Source organism: Spermophilus citellus (genome assembly GCF_964194105.1).
Source record: "Spermophilus citellus genome assembly, contig: SCAFFOLD_122, whole genome shotgun sequence".
NCBI lineage: Eukaryota > Metazoa > Chordata > Mammalia > Rodentia > Sciuridae > Spermophilus > Spermophilus citellus.
In genome coordinates, this window is record NW_027673113.1 from 789,228 (window position 1) to 803,473 (window position 14,246).

Genomic DNA, 14,246 nt, shown 5'->3' on the forward strand with positions numbered 1-14,246 from the left:
ATAATTTCAAATTTTATAATTAATAAAATTCCAGAAATAATTTGTTTCCATTCTCATTGTGCACTCCTAGATGCATGATGAAAACTAAAAGAATGTCACCATTTTATTTTGAATGTAATTAATACCAGGGGACACAAAAAGAAAAACAAAGAATTTGGTCCTTAACCAGAACTCCTCATGGGCACACATTGAAACAATGAGATTTTGGATCCATTTTGAATCTCACACATTTCTCAAGTTTGCAGTGGTACACCGCATGAAAGAGAAACTTCAGGGCCTAGTGGACATGAGCCATTTTCATACAGGAGGGAATTAGAAAATAATTATCTCATGTGCGCTCTTTGCTGACCTTCCTGAAATTCAGATGCCCTCTTTTCTCTGAAAGATATTTTTAAGTGAGCTGATTTAGTGAATGCCATTATTAATGAGCTGAGGGAGAAGTCGAATAGTTGTTGAAATGACCCAACATGTTTTCAAAGGGATGGAGTAAGGTGGCTTAAGGGGAAGGCTGGAGAATGGAGTGATGGTGCACTTTGTTACCCAAGGACCCTGGGGGGGGGCGGTCATGGGTGGGAATCCAGATAAAAGCCAGAGAATCTGAACACCAAGCCAGGGTGACGCTGAGTGTTCAAAACTGAACACGAACCATTGTCACGACAGAATCCAGGTGCTCCCGACATTGTGACGCCTTTGTGAAGAACAAGTATACCCCAGTGTCTATTCTGCATGACCACTATTGCTGCCGTGTGAATGGTAGAGAATCACGGGATCGTCTGCCATGTCTGTTGTGGGCATGAATTCTGAGGGAGAGAGTGAGGTGATGCATTTATTAGGACTTAACCATCTTTAAGGTTCGGAACTCTGCTACCTCTGTTGATGTCACCATATTTCATTGACTGAGACAGTTATTAGTTGTGGCATGATCTTTTAGTCTGAGTAAAATAAAAATTAAAGTTGCCAATTAATGCTTCATTATTGCTAAAGCTCTTCTGTATTTACTCAAGTAGTCTTAGATCCTAATTAGACAAAGTATTGCAGGCTTTATACATATAAAAACAAAAGAGCTTGGCGAAGAGTCCCGAACACTTTCATACATGGCACCTAACTCTTCTGAATCTCAACTTTGTCTTGGCAACTCTGCCACACCACAAAACATACCCTTCATCCTATTGGGGGTCCTGGCAATGATGGCATTTTAAGAATCCCTAAAGAATTAGATCATGGAAGTGGCTGTAGGATCACTAGAGCCTGCCTATGGCCCCTGCTCGGGAATGATAAGGATATGGGATTAGCCCATGACCCATGCTTGGTTGTCCGGGGTTATTAGAGTCTCTACTGTGTCTTTGGGGTTTCCAACCAGTTGAATTCCTGATGCCAGTTTTGATGACAGCGTATTCACTGTGTACCTACAGGCAGTGGCACCTGTAGCTCTCTGCTGCCTCCTAACAGATGCAAAGATGCATCCCCATTTCAGAGATCAAAAATGCAACTGTGTCTTAGAATTGATGACAGTCAAGCCAAATGGTAAGTATTAAATTCAAGGGAATTTGACCCTTTTTGTAGCCTGAACGCACCACCTCTGCCCAGTGCATCCCAGTTTAGAACCCCTCCCATTAGAGGATCCCTGCCTAAGGGAGCCAACCATAGCTGGGCTGAGCTGATTAAATTTGCTTAGGAGTTTTTTGGTTTTTGGTACCATGTATTGAACTGGGGGACACTTACCACTGAGTCACATTCCCAGCCCTTTTTTGTATTTTATTCAGACACAGGGTCTCACCAAGTTGCCTAGGGCCTTGCTAAGTTGCTGAGGCTAGTTTTGAACTTACAATCTTCCTGCCTCAATCTCCCAAGCTGCTGGGATGACAGGTGTCTGTCACCATACTGGCTTGCTTAGGACTTTTGATAGAGTAGATTAATACCAGTTGTGGGAAGAAGAACTGAGCAACTCCACAGCAAGGGCAGCCATAGTGTGGGACCTGTGTAAATTGAAAAAGCACAGGAAGATGAGAACAAAGGGCAGACCCAGAGAGAAACCATGGGAAAAGATAGGTATTTAAGGCAACAGATCATCGAATGACCTTAGCCTGTGATTCTTGCTCATGCGAGGCACACAGGCACCGTATTTGCTGTCTTTGGGTTTAATGGTTCCTTTATGCTTCCATCAGTCCCCACACTGCCATCTGAGGGAGGACATAACAGGTTTCTGCTTCAGAGGTTGTAGGAGCAGGGGCTGGAAACCAGCTACCCTCAAGCTCTTTCCTCATGAATCCAAGGACATGGTTGGGCATCTTTGCATGGTGACATGGTAACAAAAATAGCATTATCACCCTCTTATACAAGCCATGCTTCACGCGTCTTTCTAATAAGCATGCACGCACCATACCACTTGCCTATCTCAAATTTGTAAGATTAGTTCACGGGCTCTTTGAAGGACAGGCCAATTCTCTTTCACAGCAACATTGTGTTCAAAAACCTAACTGCATACAGACATGCTCCCTGCAGCAGAGAGGGAACTGAGGCCCATAGATGCGGAGCCTCCACATTTTACTGAACCTAGCAGACTGCTGCCGACAGTCCAGTTCACAGTGGCACTTAACATGAGCTGATTGTGCCTAGACTCTTGGGCACTCCAAGACGGGGTCCTTCGTCAACACGTGGCCCCCTCAAGAGAGCAGCAGACTTGAGGGCGCTCATCTCTGCTTTGATCCACCTCTTTGTTTCCCTGCAGCTCAGGTTTCCACGCTACCAACACTGGGAACCACATGGGATAGAGCGGCTGGGAAACCCACGGACATTTTCAGCTGGCTCAGTCCCCGAGGCTGGAGCTGACTGTGTGCAAGGGTAGCTGCTGGCTGGGGCTTTGTTTTCTATGGAATACAAGCTTCCCAGGGGAATTCGGACATGTTTTCCTCTTCTCTTATTCCCCCTTAAACTTTTTTTTTTTTAAAGGCTGCAACCCTAATCTAAGTGGCATCTGCTGACTTAAAAGAACAAACATTCACTCCTCTATCCAGAGCACCCTCTCCACAACAGTGAGTGCCTTTTGGTTTCAATCACTAAAACATCAGGGACAAGTCAGTTGTAGCAGGTATATTTTAAGCTACTCTGGCCACAGTTCTTTAGGTTTTTCAGTGATTTTCAATAAATCTCTAATTCCAATTTCTGACTCTCCCAATTCTAGCTCATCTGATGCACAGAATTACAGTAACTAGGCCATGTTCACAGACACATGGTCTTCCTTTTGTGTTCGCAAAGCTGAGAAGCTGGCCAGCCCTGGTATTTATTTTTAAAACTTAGGCATGTTCAGCAATCTCTTAAGATGATATAAGGTCACATGAAGTAATACACGAAATGCAAGAGAAAAGGAATAATTAGTGGATGTATGTGAAGGGTAGGAAGATAGCTGGGAACTAGAATGAGACCCAAGATAGCATACACCTGTCACATTTTCACACCCACCATGTCAATTCCCATATTCCCTCAAAGTTTTCTAGCTGGCGTTGTAGTTGTACAAATCATAGCTTTGTTTAAAAAAAATAATTATTCAGGAATAAACACACCATATCTATCAGAAACAGCCACTACTCATCCAATGCCTATTAAAAATCAGATGGTACTGAACACAAGAAAGCAGTTAGCACTTAGCATATAAGGAGGTTAGTACTCCTAACAGCCTTAAGTTGTAGATTGGAAATGGTATGTTTGGGGGGGGGGCAAAATTTGGCCTATTTTTTAAGATTCTCCAGGGGCTGTGGCTCAATAGTAGGGCACATTCCTGGTATGTGAGAGGCACTGGGTTTGATTCTCAGTACCCCGTATTAAAAAAATAAAGATCTATCAGCAACTAAAAAGAAAAATTCTCCAGGGCTGGGGATGTGACTTAATGGTTAAGTGCACCCCTGGGTTCAACCCCCAGTATCCGCCCTCCACCATAAGAAAAATTCCTGCTCCACCAGGTCTTTTCAGAGTTACTCAGTTCTCATCTTTGATGCCAGCAATTTGTGATGTTCTGATTTTATCTGAGCAATAGTCCTTTGGATGGGGCACACAAGTCCTGTGAGAGGCAGCCTATGTCAGGCACAGTTGGAGAAGAGAAGATAGTGTAATGAGATTGATGAAAACTGTATAGTGAGAAAAATCTGTCACTTGGCAGGTGTGACTTGGCAGGTTCATCTTCCTGTCAGTTTCCTTATCTCCAAAATGGGCCTATCAGGAGGACCTCCTTCATGGGTGTGAGGGAGACTGGAAGAGGTAACTGAAGGCAGGCTTAAATACAGGGTTTATGGTGTTTAACACTCCCTATTTGCGTTCTTTATTCTAAGTCACTTTGCAGGCCATAATTGCCTTGATCCTTAGAAGCCATGCTGTTAAGAAAAGGGGATAAGGACATAGAATTTCCTCTTAAGACTTTCTCCTGCTAGGAATGCAAATATCTGCAAGTCTTCACTGAGGTTGAAAGATAAGAAAGGGCCAGTGAAAACGAGAAGGGCCAGCGAACTTGTCAAGGGGCGATAGTAGCTGCCAGTGTTTGCTGTTGCAACAGGACCTCTGGAGGGATGCGAGTCATTAACATTCCACTGATACGGGGTGAAAGGATCTGTGCTGAAAGGGAGTTCGGAGGTCACTGCAGTTTATCTTTGTTTACCCTCCTGTTATGACTCACTCAGGGTCTGTTTTTCTTCCTAGGACATAATTTGGCTCATTACCACAACCCTCCTTGGTTCGCTGGCCAAGTTTCTGTTTAACTGGTTCTTACATTGTGACCTGGTTCCTGAGGCTCCAGACTTTCTGGAGGTCAGTTCCCGGCTCTCTTGGGCAGGGCTTCAGCAGACTGCATAGGAGTGTGGGATACAGAGCCATGTAGCCAGACATCACACCAACATCAAGAGTGTATTGGTGAGGGTTTGCCCTGGCTGTTCATGCCATCATCTGTCAGGATATGAGTTTGTCAAAATTCAACTTTTCCATTTTGTCTTCCTTGGCACTGCATGACCTTTTCTCCTACCAATATCTCAGGCTCCTAAGCTTCCTACTGTAGCAAGGTGACTTGAATACATTTCCTGCTATTTCTGCTCATATTCATACACTTAAACTGTACAAAAAAGAAGGGTCTAAAATAAGATTGCCCCCCCTTTCCCCCCTATGGGAGGTGGGATAGATAACCGAGGACCAGATTCTGATAATACAAGTCATTTAGCTTCTTTTTCCCCATTTTAGCAACATTGGAAGTTGACAAGCCGCAGAAAAATGGTACAAGCAACTCACTGTTCTGATCACCTCTTTGGCCCTTTTGAGAAAAAGGAAACAAGGCATCAAATTGGCTTGCACTACTGTGAACTAATTCCATGGTTCACACTCAAACTGATCTTGTATGTTGCTGCTACTTGTAAGAAATCTTGGCCATTTGGAGTTCTTGGACTATTCAATTTAGTTACCTTGTAGTCAGTTTCCTTTCACTGGAGAAGGAATCTGTGCCTGTTTTATGCATGTAAATAAGGGTAAGCCTCAGGGAGGGATAGCTTGTCTGTTAAGGTAAAAAATCATTTTCACATGAAGAATTTCATGCCTTGGGAGCACCACGTGTAATCACACCCCAAGGCAAAGCTCATGGACTCCCCTGTAATAAATGCCATTATCTTGCTTCTGCTCTGCCAAATATCATTGGGCCCTAGAAGCCCCCCATCTCATGGAAACTGCATTTTATGATTTGAGTGCAAGTATGCACTGATTTCATGAAGTCACCTCATCAATTCCATTCCTTTCCAAGTCACACTTAAAAACAAGTGCCGCTGACAGAGGACACAAAGAAGTTCCAGAGCACCCAGTATTTCTACTTGCGTTAGTACTAGGTTGGCAAGGGATTCAGGGTCACCAATGAGCCATTTCCGTGAGTTTAGGGGAGACAGTGAACATTCCCCGATCATTCAGCAGGGCCTACGAAGTCCCAGAAATCAAGAGAGGGATCTGTCGCAGGATCACCAAAGTCCAAGATTGCTGGGTGCCGAGTTATGTCACCTCCAGCGTCACTGTCCGTGGTTCTGAACTCAGCAGGGTGTTTCTCTGGGAAGCTGGGGCTGGAGGGAGATTGTGCCTTTCTTCAGTGTCAGGAGAAAGGCGACGCTGTACCATGCCTGGTTTGGACACGAAGCAGTGTTCATCAGCACTTCTTTGCTGAATAAAGAAAACTGAATAAAGTAATGTGAAGAAAACTTCATAATGTAACTATGATGAGAATTCTGAAGACTTGTTTGCTAAGGGATCTTCCCTAATTGGCCTTCATAGTCACTCTTGACTTCAGTTATAATCCCTGTAGATTTAGCTCTTGTTAAATGTACCTCTTTGCTTATCTGTGTGGACAGCTGTGCCAGCGGATCAACAGGCAAGGTGACAGAGATGCTTCCTGAAAGAAGCTGACAGCTCCCCACACACTGCAAACATGAGGACACAAGGTGGGGGGGTCAGCTCCACCAAGACTGCTGCAAGGTTTCCCAGTAACTTAATGGCTCTGCCTCCATAATGCCACATGCACAATGCTCTGTGCTTCATGACCAGCACCAAAAGAGGAAGAAACAGAGAGACACCATGAGGTTCCAGACTAATCTTATAAGGTGTCTCTCAACTTACAATGAGGTTACTTCCTGACAAACACACCATAAATTGAAAATATCAAATCAAATACACATTTCATACATCTAGTCTACCAAATCATCCTGGCTCAGCTGATCCTACCTTAAACACATTCCTGACCTTTCCACTAGACTAAGTGGACAAGATCATCTCATGCAAAGCCAATTTTATAGTAGTATTGAATATGGTACCTCATGTAATTTATTAAATACTAAAGACGACAGGTGACTGTATGGGTATGTTTTGAACCATCATAAAGTTGATAATCATAAGGGGCACCATCATAAGTGGGGATGTTGGTGCTAAGTGTGAGAATAATTAAGGACTCTGGGATGCTAAATAGCTCTAAGGAAACTTCTGAATGACTTCAAGAAACATTGTCACAAAGAGTTTAAGAGCCTTTGAAGAAAACTTGAGACATCACTCATTTGGTTGTAGAATTGTTAAAGCAGCTGGAGGTGACATAACTCGGAAAGAGGATGGAGCACCACAAATTCAGTCATTTAAATAGGGCTGGTGCATCTCCAAAGGCTGAGCTTTGATGACAGTGACCTTCCAGTGCCACTTAGCAACATGTGAGGTTTGTGGCCAAGATGGATCTCCCGTTGGTTTTATGGATGCGGTACTCTAAAGTTTGGGGGGGCAAAATGTTAATGCTCATTGAACTGCAATTGAAATTCTCATGTACATTTCTCCACAGAATCATGTGTCGGCACACGCTCTCTGCCAGGCACCGTGGGAGGTGCTGGCAGAATATGTGCTCAGCCTGTCCTCGGGGTTTACAGTCCAGCAGGGGAGGATTTTAAATCCTACTCATAAAACTGCCCGTGTGAAAGGGACTTTTACTAACACCCAGAGTAGATGAGTGTGACAAGCTGTTTCATACTACGCTGGCCGAAATGTAAATTTGTGCAATTTTCTGAAAAGTAACTTGTGTCCAGAAAATTCCACTGTGTAGGGGTTTATTCTAACAAAATGACAACTAACGTACACAAAGGATGTTCTTTGTCCTATTTTGGGAAAGAGGAAAAAGACTGTTGATCCGCTGGCTAAAATACAAGAAGAATGTGAATGCAGGAGACAATAGGAGTGTGACTCAGTACTGGACCCCCGTCCAGCATATGTAAGACCCTGGGTTTCTTTGCATGACAGTCTCCAGTTCCATTCATTATACTGGTAAATGCCAGAATTTCATTCTTCTTTATGGCTAAAGAACATTCCATTGTGTACATATTCCACAAAAAAAGGGCAACTAGGTTGGTTCCACAACTTAGCTATTATGAATTGAGCTGCTATAAACATTGATGTGGCTGTGAATATGTGTTGACACACAATGGTGGGGGAGGGAAGAATAGAAATTCATTGTATTGGACAAAGGGAATAGAAAGGGAAAGAATAAGAAGAGGGAAGACAGCACAATGAACGGGACTAACTTTCCTGTTCTATATGGACACACAAGTGAAACTCCACGTCATGTGCAACCACAAGAATGGGATCCTAATAGAAGTTATACTGCATGTGTGTCAAAAAATACAGTCACGTATATCTAAAAAGAATTTTTAAAAAAGAACATGGATTTCCAGTGTGACATAAAAAAAGCAACGGATGTTTTGCTTCTAAGCAGGGTGAAAACTGGATCTTTAATGTCTGTAATGCCTTAACACTAACAAAATTTTAAATCAAGGAGAAAAAATCAGACAACTAGGCCTCCAACAATATCCCTTCGCCCTGAAGTCACGAAGCAGACACAGGCACCCCCAGGAGACACTTCTTCACAGTTGTTTCAAACACCCATCTCTAAATACCCCTGGGACAGGCACTCCTAGTTTTATAGGCTCCCACAACAAAGACAAAGGTGAAGTTTAGGTAGTATGACAACCTACAGGATGGAAGAAAGTGACTCAGCATCTGCTTATCATTTTCCTATCTGGTTTCTGTATCAGGTGGTGTTTAGTTGAAAGTACAAGAAAATCTAACTGAACTGGCTCGTGCAACAAGGAAACTTACTGTCACACACAACCAGAAAAACCCAGGTTAAGAGGGGCAGCTTGGATCCAGAGCACAAGAGTTTCCATTAGGATCCCTGTCTCAGCCTGTGCATTCTGGGGTTTGCATGGTGGCCCTCCCACAGCTGCAGGCTCACAACTGGACAATACCACAATCTCAGGGTCTCACATGTCTCAGGTCAGGGCTGTCCAAGTCCGGGATTTACTCTCTTCTATGGGAGGTTGGACCATGTGCCTAATTCTGCACTCATCACTGAAACTTGGGGAAAGTGTGACTGGCTCGCACCTCATGCATGTGCACTCACCCTGGGACCAGGATGGGAGGGCAATCAACCAGTGAAAGGAATAAATTCTCCAAAACCAAAGCACAGTGACCCTAGTAGGAAGAGAGTGGATGCTGTTCACTGACAAAAATGGATTTTTAAGAAAAAAAAATACGTTTGACTAAACATACTACTCATTGTTAATCCCAATTAACAAGTATTCAGTTAAGGCACAAATATCCCTTCCCTGCCTTAAGACAGGTTACATATGAAGGGGAGGTATATGTGGGTGTATATGTACCCCTGTACACAAGATGCAAAAAGTTTCTATTTTCAAGCTTTAACATTTTAATAACAACTTCAAACTTTTTACTACCCCTTTATTACAAAGGGAATATGCCAGATGTGTTAACCCCCTCTATTCACGAGGCTGAGGCAGGAGGATCCTGAGTTCAAGGCCAGTCTCAGCAGTTTAGTGAGACCCTGTTTTTAAAGGAAAAAAAAAAAGAGGGCTTGGGGGTGTAGCTCAGGAAGAAATTGTCTCCGAGTTCAATCTCTGGGACCAAAACCATATAAATAAAACAAATTCTACTGTCATGTAGAACTAGAATTTAAAGAGGAAATACATCTGCTTTTCATTTCCCTATAATGACCTAGTGACCACAAGCCAGATGGTATTAAAAGAACTGGAAATCCAGTTAGAAGAAGTTAATGCATCCACATATTTAAAATTTTAGAAATTACAAGAAAATGAACAATTCTGCAACCCAGAATATCAGGATTTTGTCAGTTACCTTTTCATATGTATTTGATTGTTTGAGCAGGTGAAATCATTGAAATATCAGCATATATTACTATAGTAGCATAACATCTCAATATTTACTGTAATTTCTGATGGCTGGAAAAAAATCTTTTTCTATTTTTAGATCAAATTTTACTACTATGTTCTACATCATATTTAGCCCAGCTGGGTATGGTGGCATACCCTATAATCCAGCAACTCGGGAGGTGAGGGAGGAGGATTCCAAGTTCAAGTACAGCCTCAGCAACTTAGTGTGACCCTGTCTCAAAAAATAAAAACTGGGGATGTCACTCAGTAGTTAAGTGCCTCTGGGGTTCAATCTCTAGTACTAAAATGAAACAGCCCATTAGGACTGTGGTTGTAGCTCAGGGGTAGAATGTTCATCTAACATGGGTGAGGCACTGGGTTCAACTTTTAGCACCACATATAAATAAGTGAATAAAGGTTCATTAACACCTGAAACAACATTAAAAAAAAACAGCCCACAACCTACTGCCTCTTGGATTCAATTACTTGCTTCAGGTTTTTGAGACTTCCATATCACCTTTAAAGCACAGAAAATACTGCTGAAAGATTAAAAGCCAAATTCGAAAAATTTACATCACTAGAAAACAGTTGGTTCTCCATGTTATAAAATCAAAGTGACACTTCAGTCTGACCCACTCCTACCTAGAAATGATAGGTTTTACTGAATATGTCCAGGAGAAATGAGTTCTACAGCAACGATTTTTGCCTCTTCCAAAGCTGTTTCTCCTGGATATATTTGTTGTGCAGAACACATACCACTGGCAACATCTTTTAGTAGGGGTGAAATATCAACTTTGGTCCATCAACAGTTTAGGTGATTAAGCATAGGCTGTTTATCTGTTAGATTTAACAATGAATTGAAGGCAGGTTTTAAGAACATTCTTTTGAATTTTTGCAAATTTTTGCTGAGTGATTTTTTTGCAATGAGCTCTTGAGCAAATGTTGAGCTGTCCAGATAGGGAGATGCAATGTGTTGCGATTTTTACACACAACTACATGCCAATTATTTGACAAAACCCCATGAAGAAAACAAAGTTAAGATTCAGAATATTTGATTGCATGTTTCCTTATAGGGTACCATCTACCAGATGGGTACCTATACTCAACTCCCATGATAATTTTGAGCTGAATTTGGATGATGACCAAATGAGCATCGTTTCCTTCTTTAAAACATTCCTTTCAAAGTCTTTAAATCCTGACATACTAAGTGCAAATCCACCCAGTGCAACTGGGTGTTTCATTGAAAGTGATATTTAAAAATTGAACAGATTTTTTTTCCCAATCAGTCATAAGATTTTTTTTTTCAAATAAACATTTTATAAGCTTTTTTTATTCAAATTCTTTTTGCAAATCTTCAAAAATACATTTTTTTTATTGTTGGTCATTCAAAACATTACATAGTTCTTAATATACCATATTTCACAGTTTGATTCAAGTGGGTTATGAACTCCCATTTTTACCCCGTATACAGATTGCTGTATCACATCAGTTACATTTCCATTGATTTACAAGTGGAAGTCATAAGATTTTTAAGGTCTATTTTGGAAGTACATTAGCTGAAGGCTGAACTCGTCTAGGTCCTTAACCTCTGTCCTCACCCTCAGCAAGAAGTCCAGATTTTATGGTCGCAAATGGAGTCATTCACCTTCATTGCCAACAGTCTTCTGTGTTACATTTGCATTCTAATATCGCCTCATAAAAGTTGACATGACAATTTTAACCAAACAGGAATTTTTACAAAGCTGAAGATTAAAAGCCAAATTCTAAAAAAATCATGCACATAAAAATCCCCGAGCTGACATTAAGATGTATCAGAATTGTGATTTTGGATTCATGTTAGGATTTCAACACAACTAGATTTCCGATACAGATTTCCTTAGTCTTTGGTTGTGATGACAATGGAGAAATGTATTATTGAGTTATGGGGCTGCAGATGAGTCTGGATCAGATACATCTTCACGGGTGAGGGGGGGGGAGGACATTTCCCAAAACACTGATGGGGTGGGCCATCCCGCAGGGAATTCCAAGAGGATTCTGGGAAAGTACATGGCCTTTGCAGTCAGTGGACGCAGTGCCTCTTCTGTGGCGTCTATTTCTGCTTTCCACCCACACCGCTCTGGCTACTCCTGACAGCCAAGGATTGCTGCCTCTCTGACCGCCTTGCTCCAGGCTCAGATGATAAACTAGTGATTTAAAAAGAAGTCAAAGAAGGCCACTGCTTCTCCCTCACAAGTCAAAGCCATTATGCCACTCAATTTTTTCGTTTATGTCATTAGTACTCTAAGGCACAGAAAATGCTACTGAAATCTATAGACTCTGCAGAATAAAAGATTTGTGAGAAATTCTACCTTCAAAAGTAAATTCATTGGATTTAGGAAACTTGAGGAAAAGCCTTTAATGCTTCCCCCCTCCCCCAAATAAACCAGTACACTATGAATGTAAGTAAGTTTAGAAAATGTAAAGTATGAATAAATGCCACAAATTTCATAATCCTCAAGAAACTGCTTATATTTCTTATTTAATACATATACATGTATGCAAATTATAGCTGTTTTCTTTATGCTATTTCATTTTTAGCTTTAATTTGAAAGGTTTTTTTATTACTAAATTCTTTCTTTGGAAGCAGAGACAGGTTGATTTAGGAAGGGAGAATCAGGGTCACCTCCAGAATAAGAGATGTGATTTGGGGGTTCTCATCTTTCCATTTTTTATTGGTGCATTATAGTTGTACATAATAATGGGATCTGTTGTTGCATATTCGAACAGATGCACAACATGATTTGGCCAATATCACTCCCTAGCACTTCCCCACTCTCCCATCCCAGTCCCTTCTCCTGATCTCCTTTATTACTACATGTTTTGTCAACACATGATTTTATTAGCTAGATTATGTTCCATCAGGGTAAGCTAAATTTTTATTTTATATTTCTATTGTCTGAATTTTGATGGTCAGACATACAATCCTTTAACGGGCATCTTTTATATGAACTCTTGCCATCTCCTTCGTATAGACTCCTAAGCAGGACTTAAGGACCCTTGACTGCTACACTGCTCTGTAGAGCTCAACAGTCCTGTGAGCCCAATGTCACCACCCACCTCCATGACCTTCAGCACCAAGTACTGACATAACACAACTGCCTGTCGAACAGGTATGCGTTGAGTCATTTTGTCGGAGGATAAGACACCCCCCACAAACAACAGAGCCCAGCGGTGGGCAAACTACTTCAGTAGCGAGGCCTGTGGGTGCACCAATAAGGGACCAGTCCTTGAGGTCAGATGTTCTGGATTCAAAACCGGAGTCTTACTGACTGGCTAGGTGGTCTTAGACAAGTTACTTAACCTTTCTGAATCTCAATTTCTTTAACTGGAGAATGCTAGATGTAACAGTGTTTATCTCAAGGACTGTGAAGCTGTGGTGTTGAACAACACCTGGCTCACAGTATGTGCTCAAACAATAGCAGCTACCATTTTGTCATTACAGTTGTTACTAAAAAATAACAATCTTACAACCAACTAGCATTTGAAGACTGTCAAAGTAAAACAAATGCACATAAAATCACCTTATTTTGAAGACCAATCCAATCCAATCTCTTTACCAACAGATAGAAATTTCTAGACAGATGAAATAGGAATAGTCAGAGCCTTTTTCATCCCACACATATATATTGTTGGTGGTTCTTTTTGTGTAATCAGATTTGGTAAATTTGGTTCTGGAGTCCTTGTGGGTGAGCCCAGGCATGGTGGCGGGGGGGGGGTGTCAATGGGAAATTCCTGCAGGTAGACCTGGACCCTCAATGCTCAGCTCTTCTAAAGAGACTCCTTGATAAACAGGTTCTCTCCTAAATTATCTGAAGTTTGTGCTAATAAAATGATGTTATTGATCTACAAACAGTCATTTGAAGCATACTTTGAAAAGACTGGTGAGACTAATAACTTCAGAAATAAAAGTGCTACAAGCTTTTATAAAAACATTCAAAAGGTTAATTATACTTTGTTTCGTTTTGTGAAACTTGATATGAAATTTTATGTGGTAAACATTTGCCAACTTCAGCCAGAAGGAAACAAAAAATAGATTTTTTTTTGAGTTCGCAAGATGGAAAAAATGTGAAAGAAATATAAATAAGTTATCTTAAAATCTGTTTTTAAAAACTGATAGTTAACATCACATGGAGACTTTGGAAGAATCTGTGCTCTCAAACCTAGTTATTGTCTTGAGTCTGCAGAGTCTACAACTGTTTATTAGGGGGTGTCAGATCCACTTGGAGGCTCATTAGCACACAGCTGCCTATCCCAAGCCCTATAGCTGGGGTCAGCAGGGTCTCTAGGAAGGCTCAGGAATTTCCATTTCTGAGGAGCTTCCAGATGCTGCTGAGGCTGCTCATCTACTTTGATGATCGCTGTTCTACACCCTCCTTTCTCTTCTTGGATTCCACTTGTGATAAAACTAGGATGAATGGGACAGGATGTCCACTATTCAAGAGGCACAAGGAGGTCAGAGGTGGAGGCCCCACAAAGAGGGAT

General features: G+C 41.5%; 1 protein-coding gene across 1 annotated transcript in view; it reads right to left on the bottom strand.

Moving 5' to 3' along the window:
- The window catches only part of LOC308640094 (collagen and calcium-binding EGF domain-containing protein 1-like), a gene marked incomplete at its 5' end in the record, with an annotated part of 58,485 nt that extends 57,805 nt beyond the window's left edge, over positions 1 to 680 (bottom strand). The window contains one exon of the mRNA XM_081312132.1: positions 647 to 680. Coding sequence (XP_081168258.1) covers positions 647 to 680 — 34 coding nt within the window. The remainder of the gene's footprint in view (positions 1 to 646) is intronic.
- Between the last annotated feature and the right edge of the window lie 13,566 nt (positions 681 to 14,246).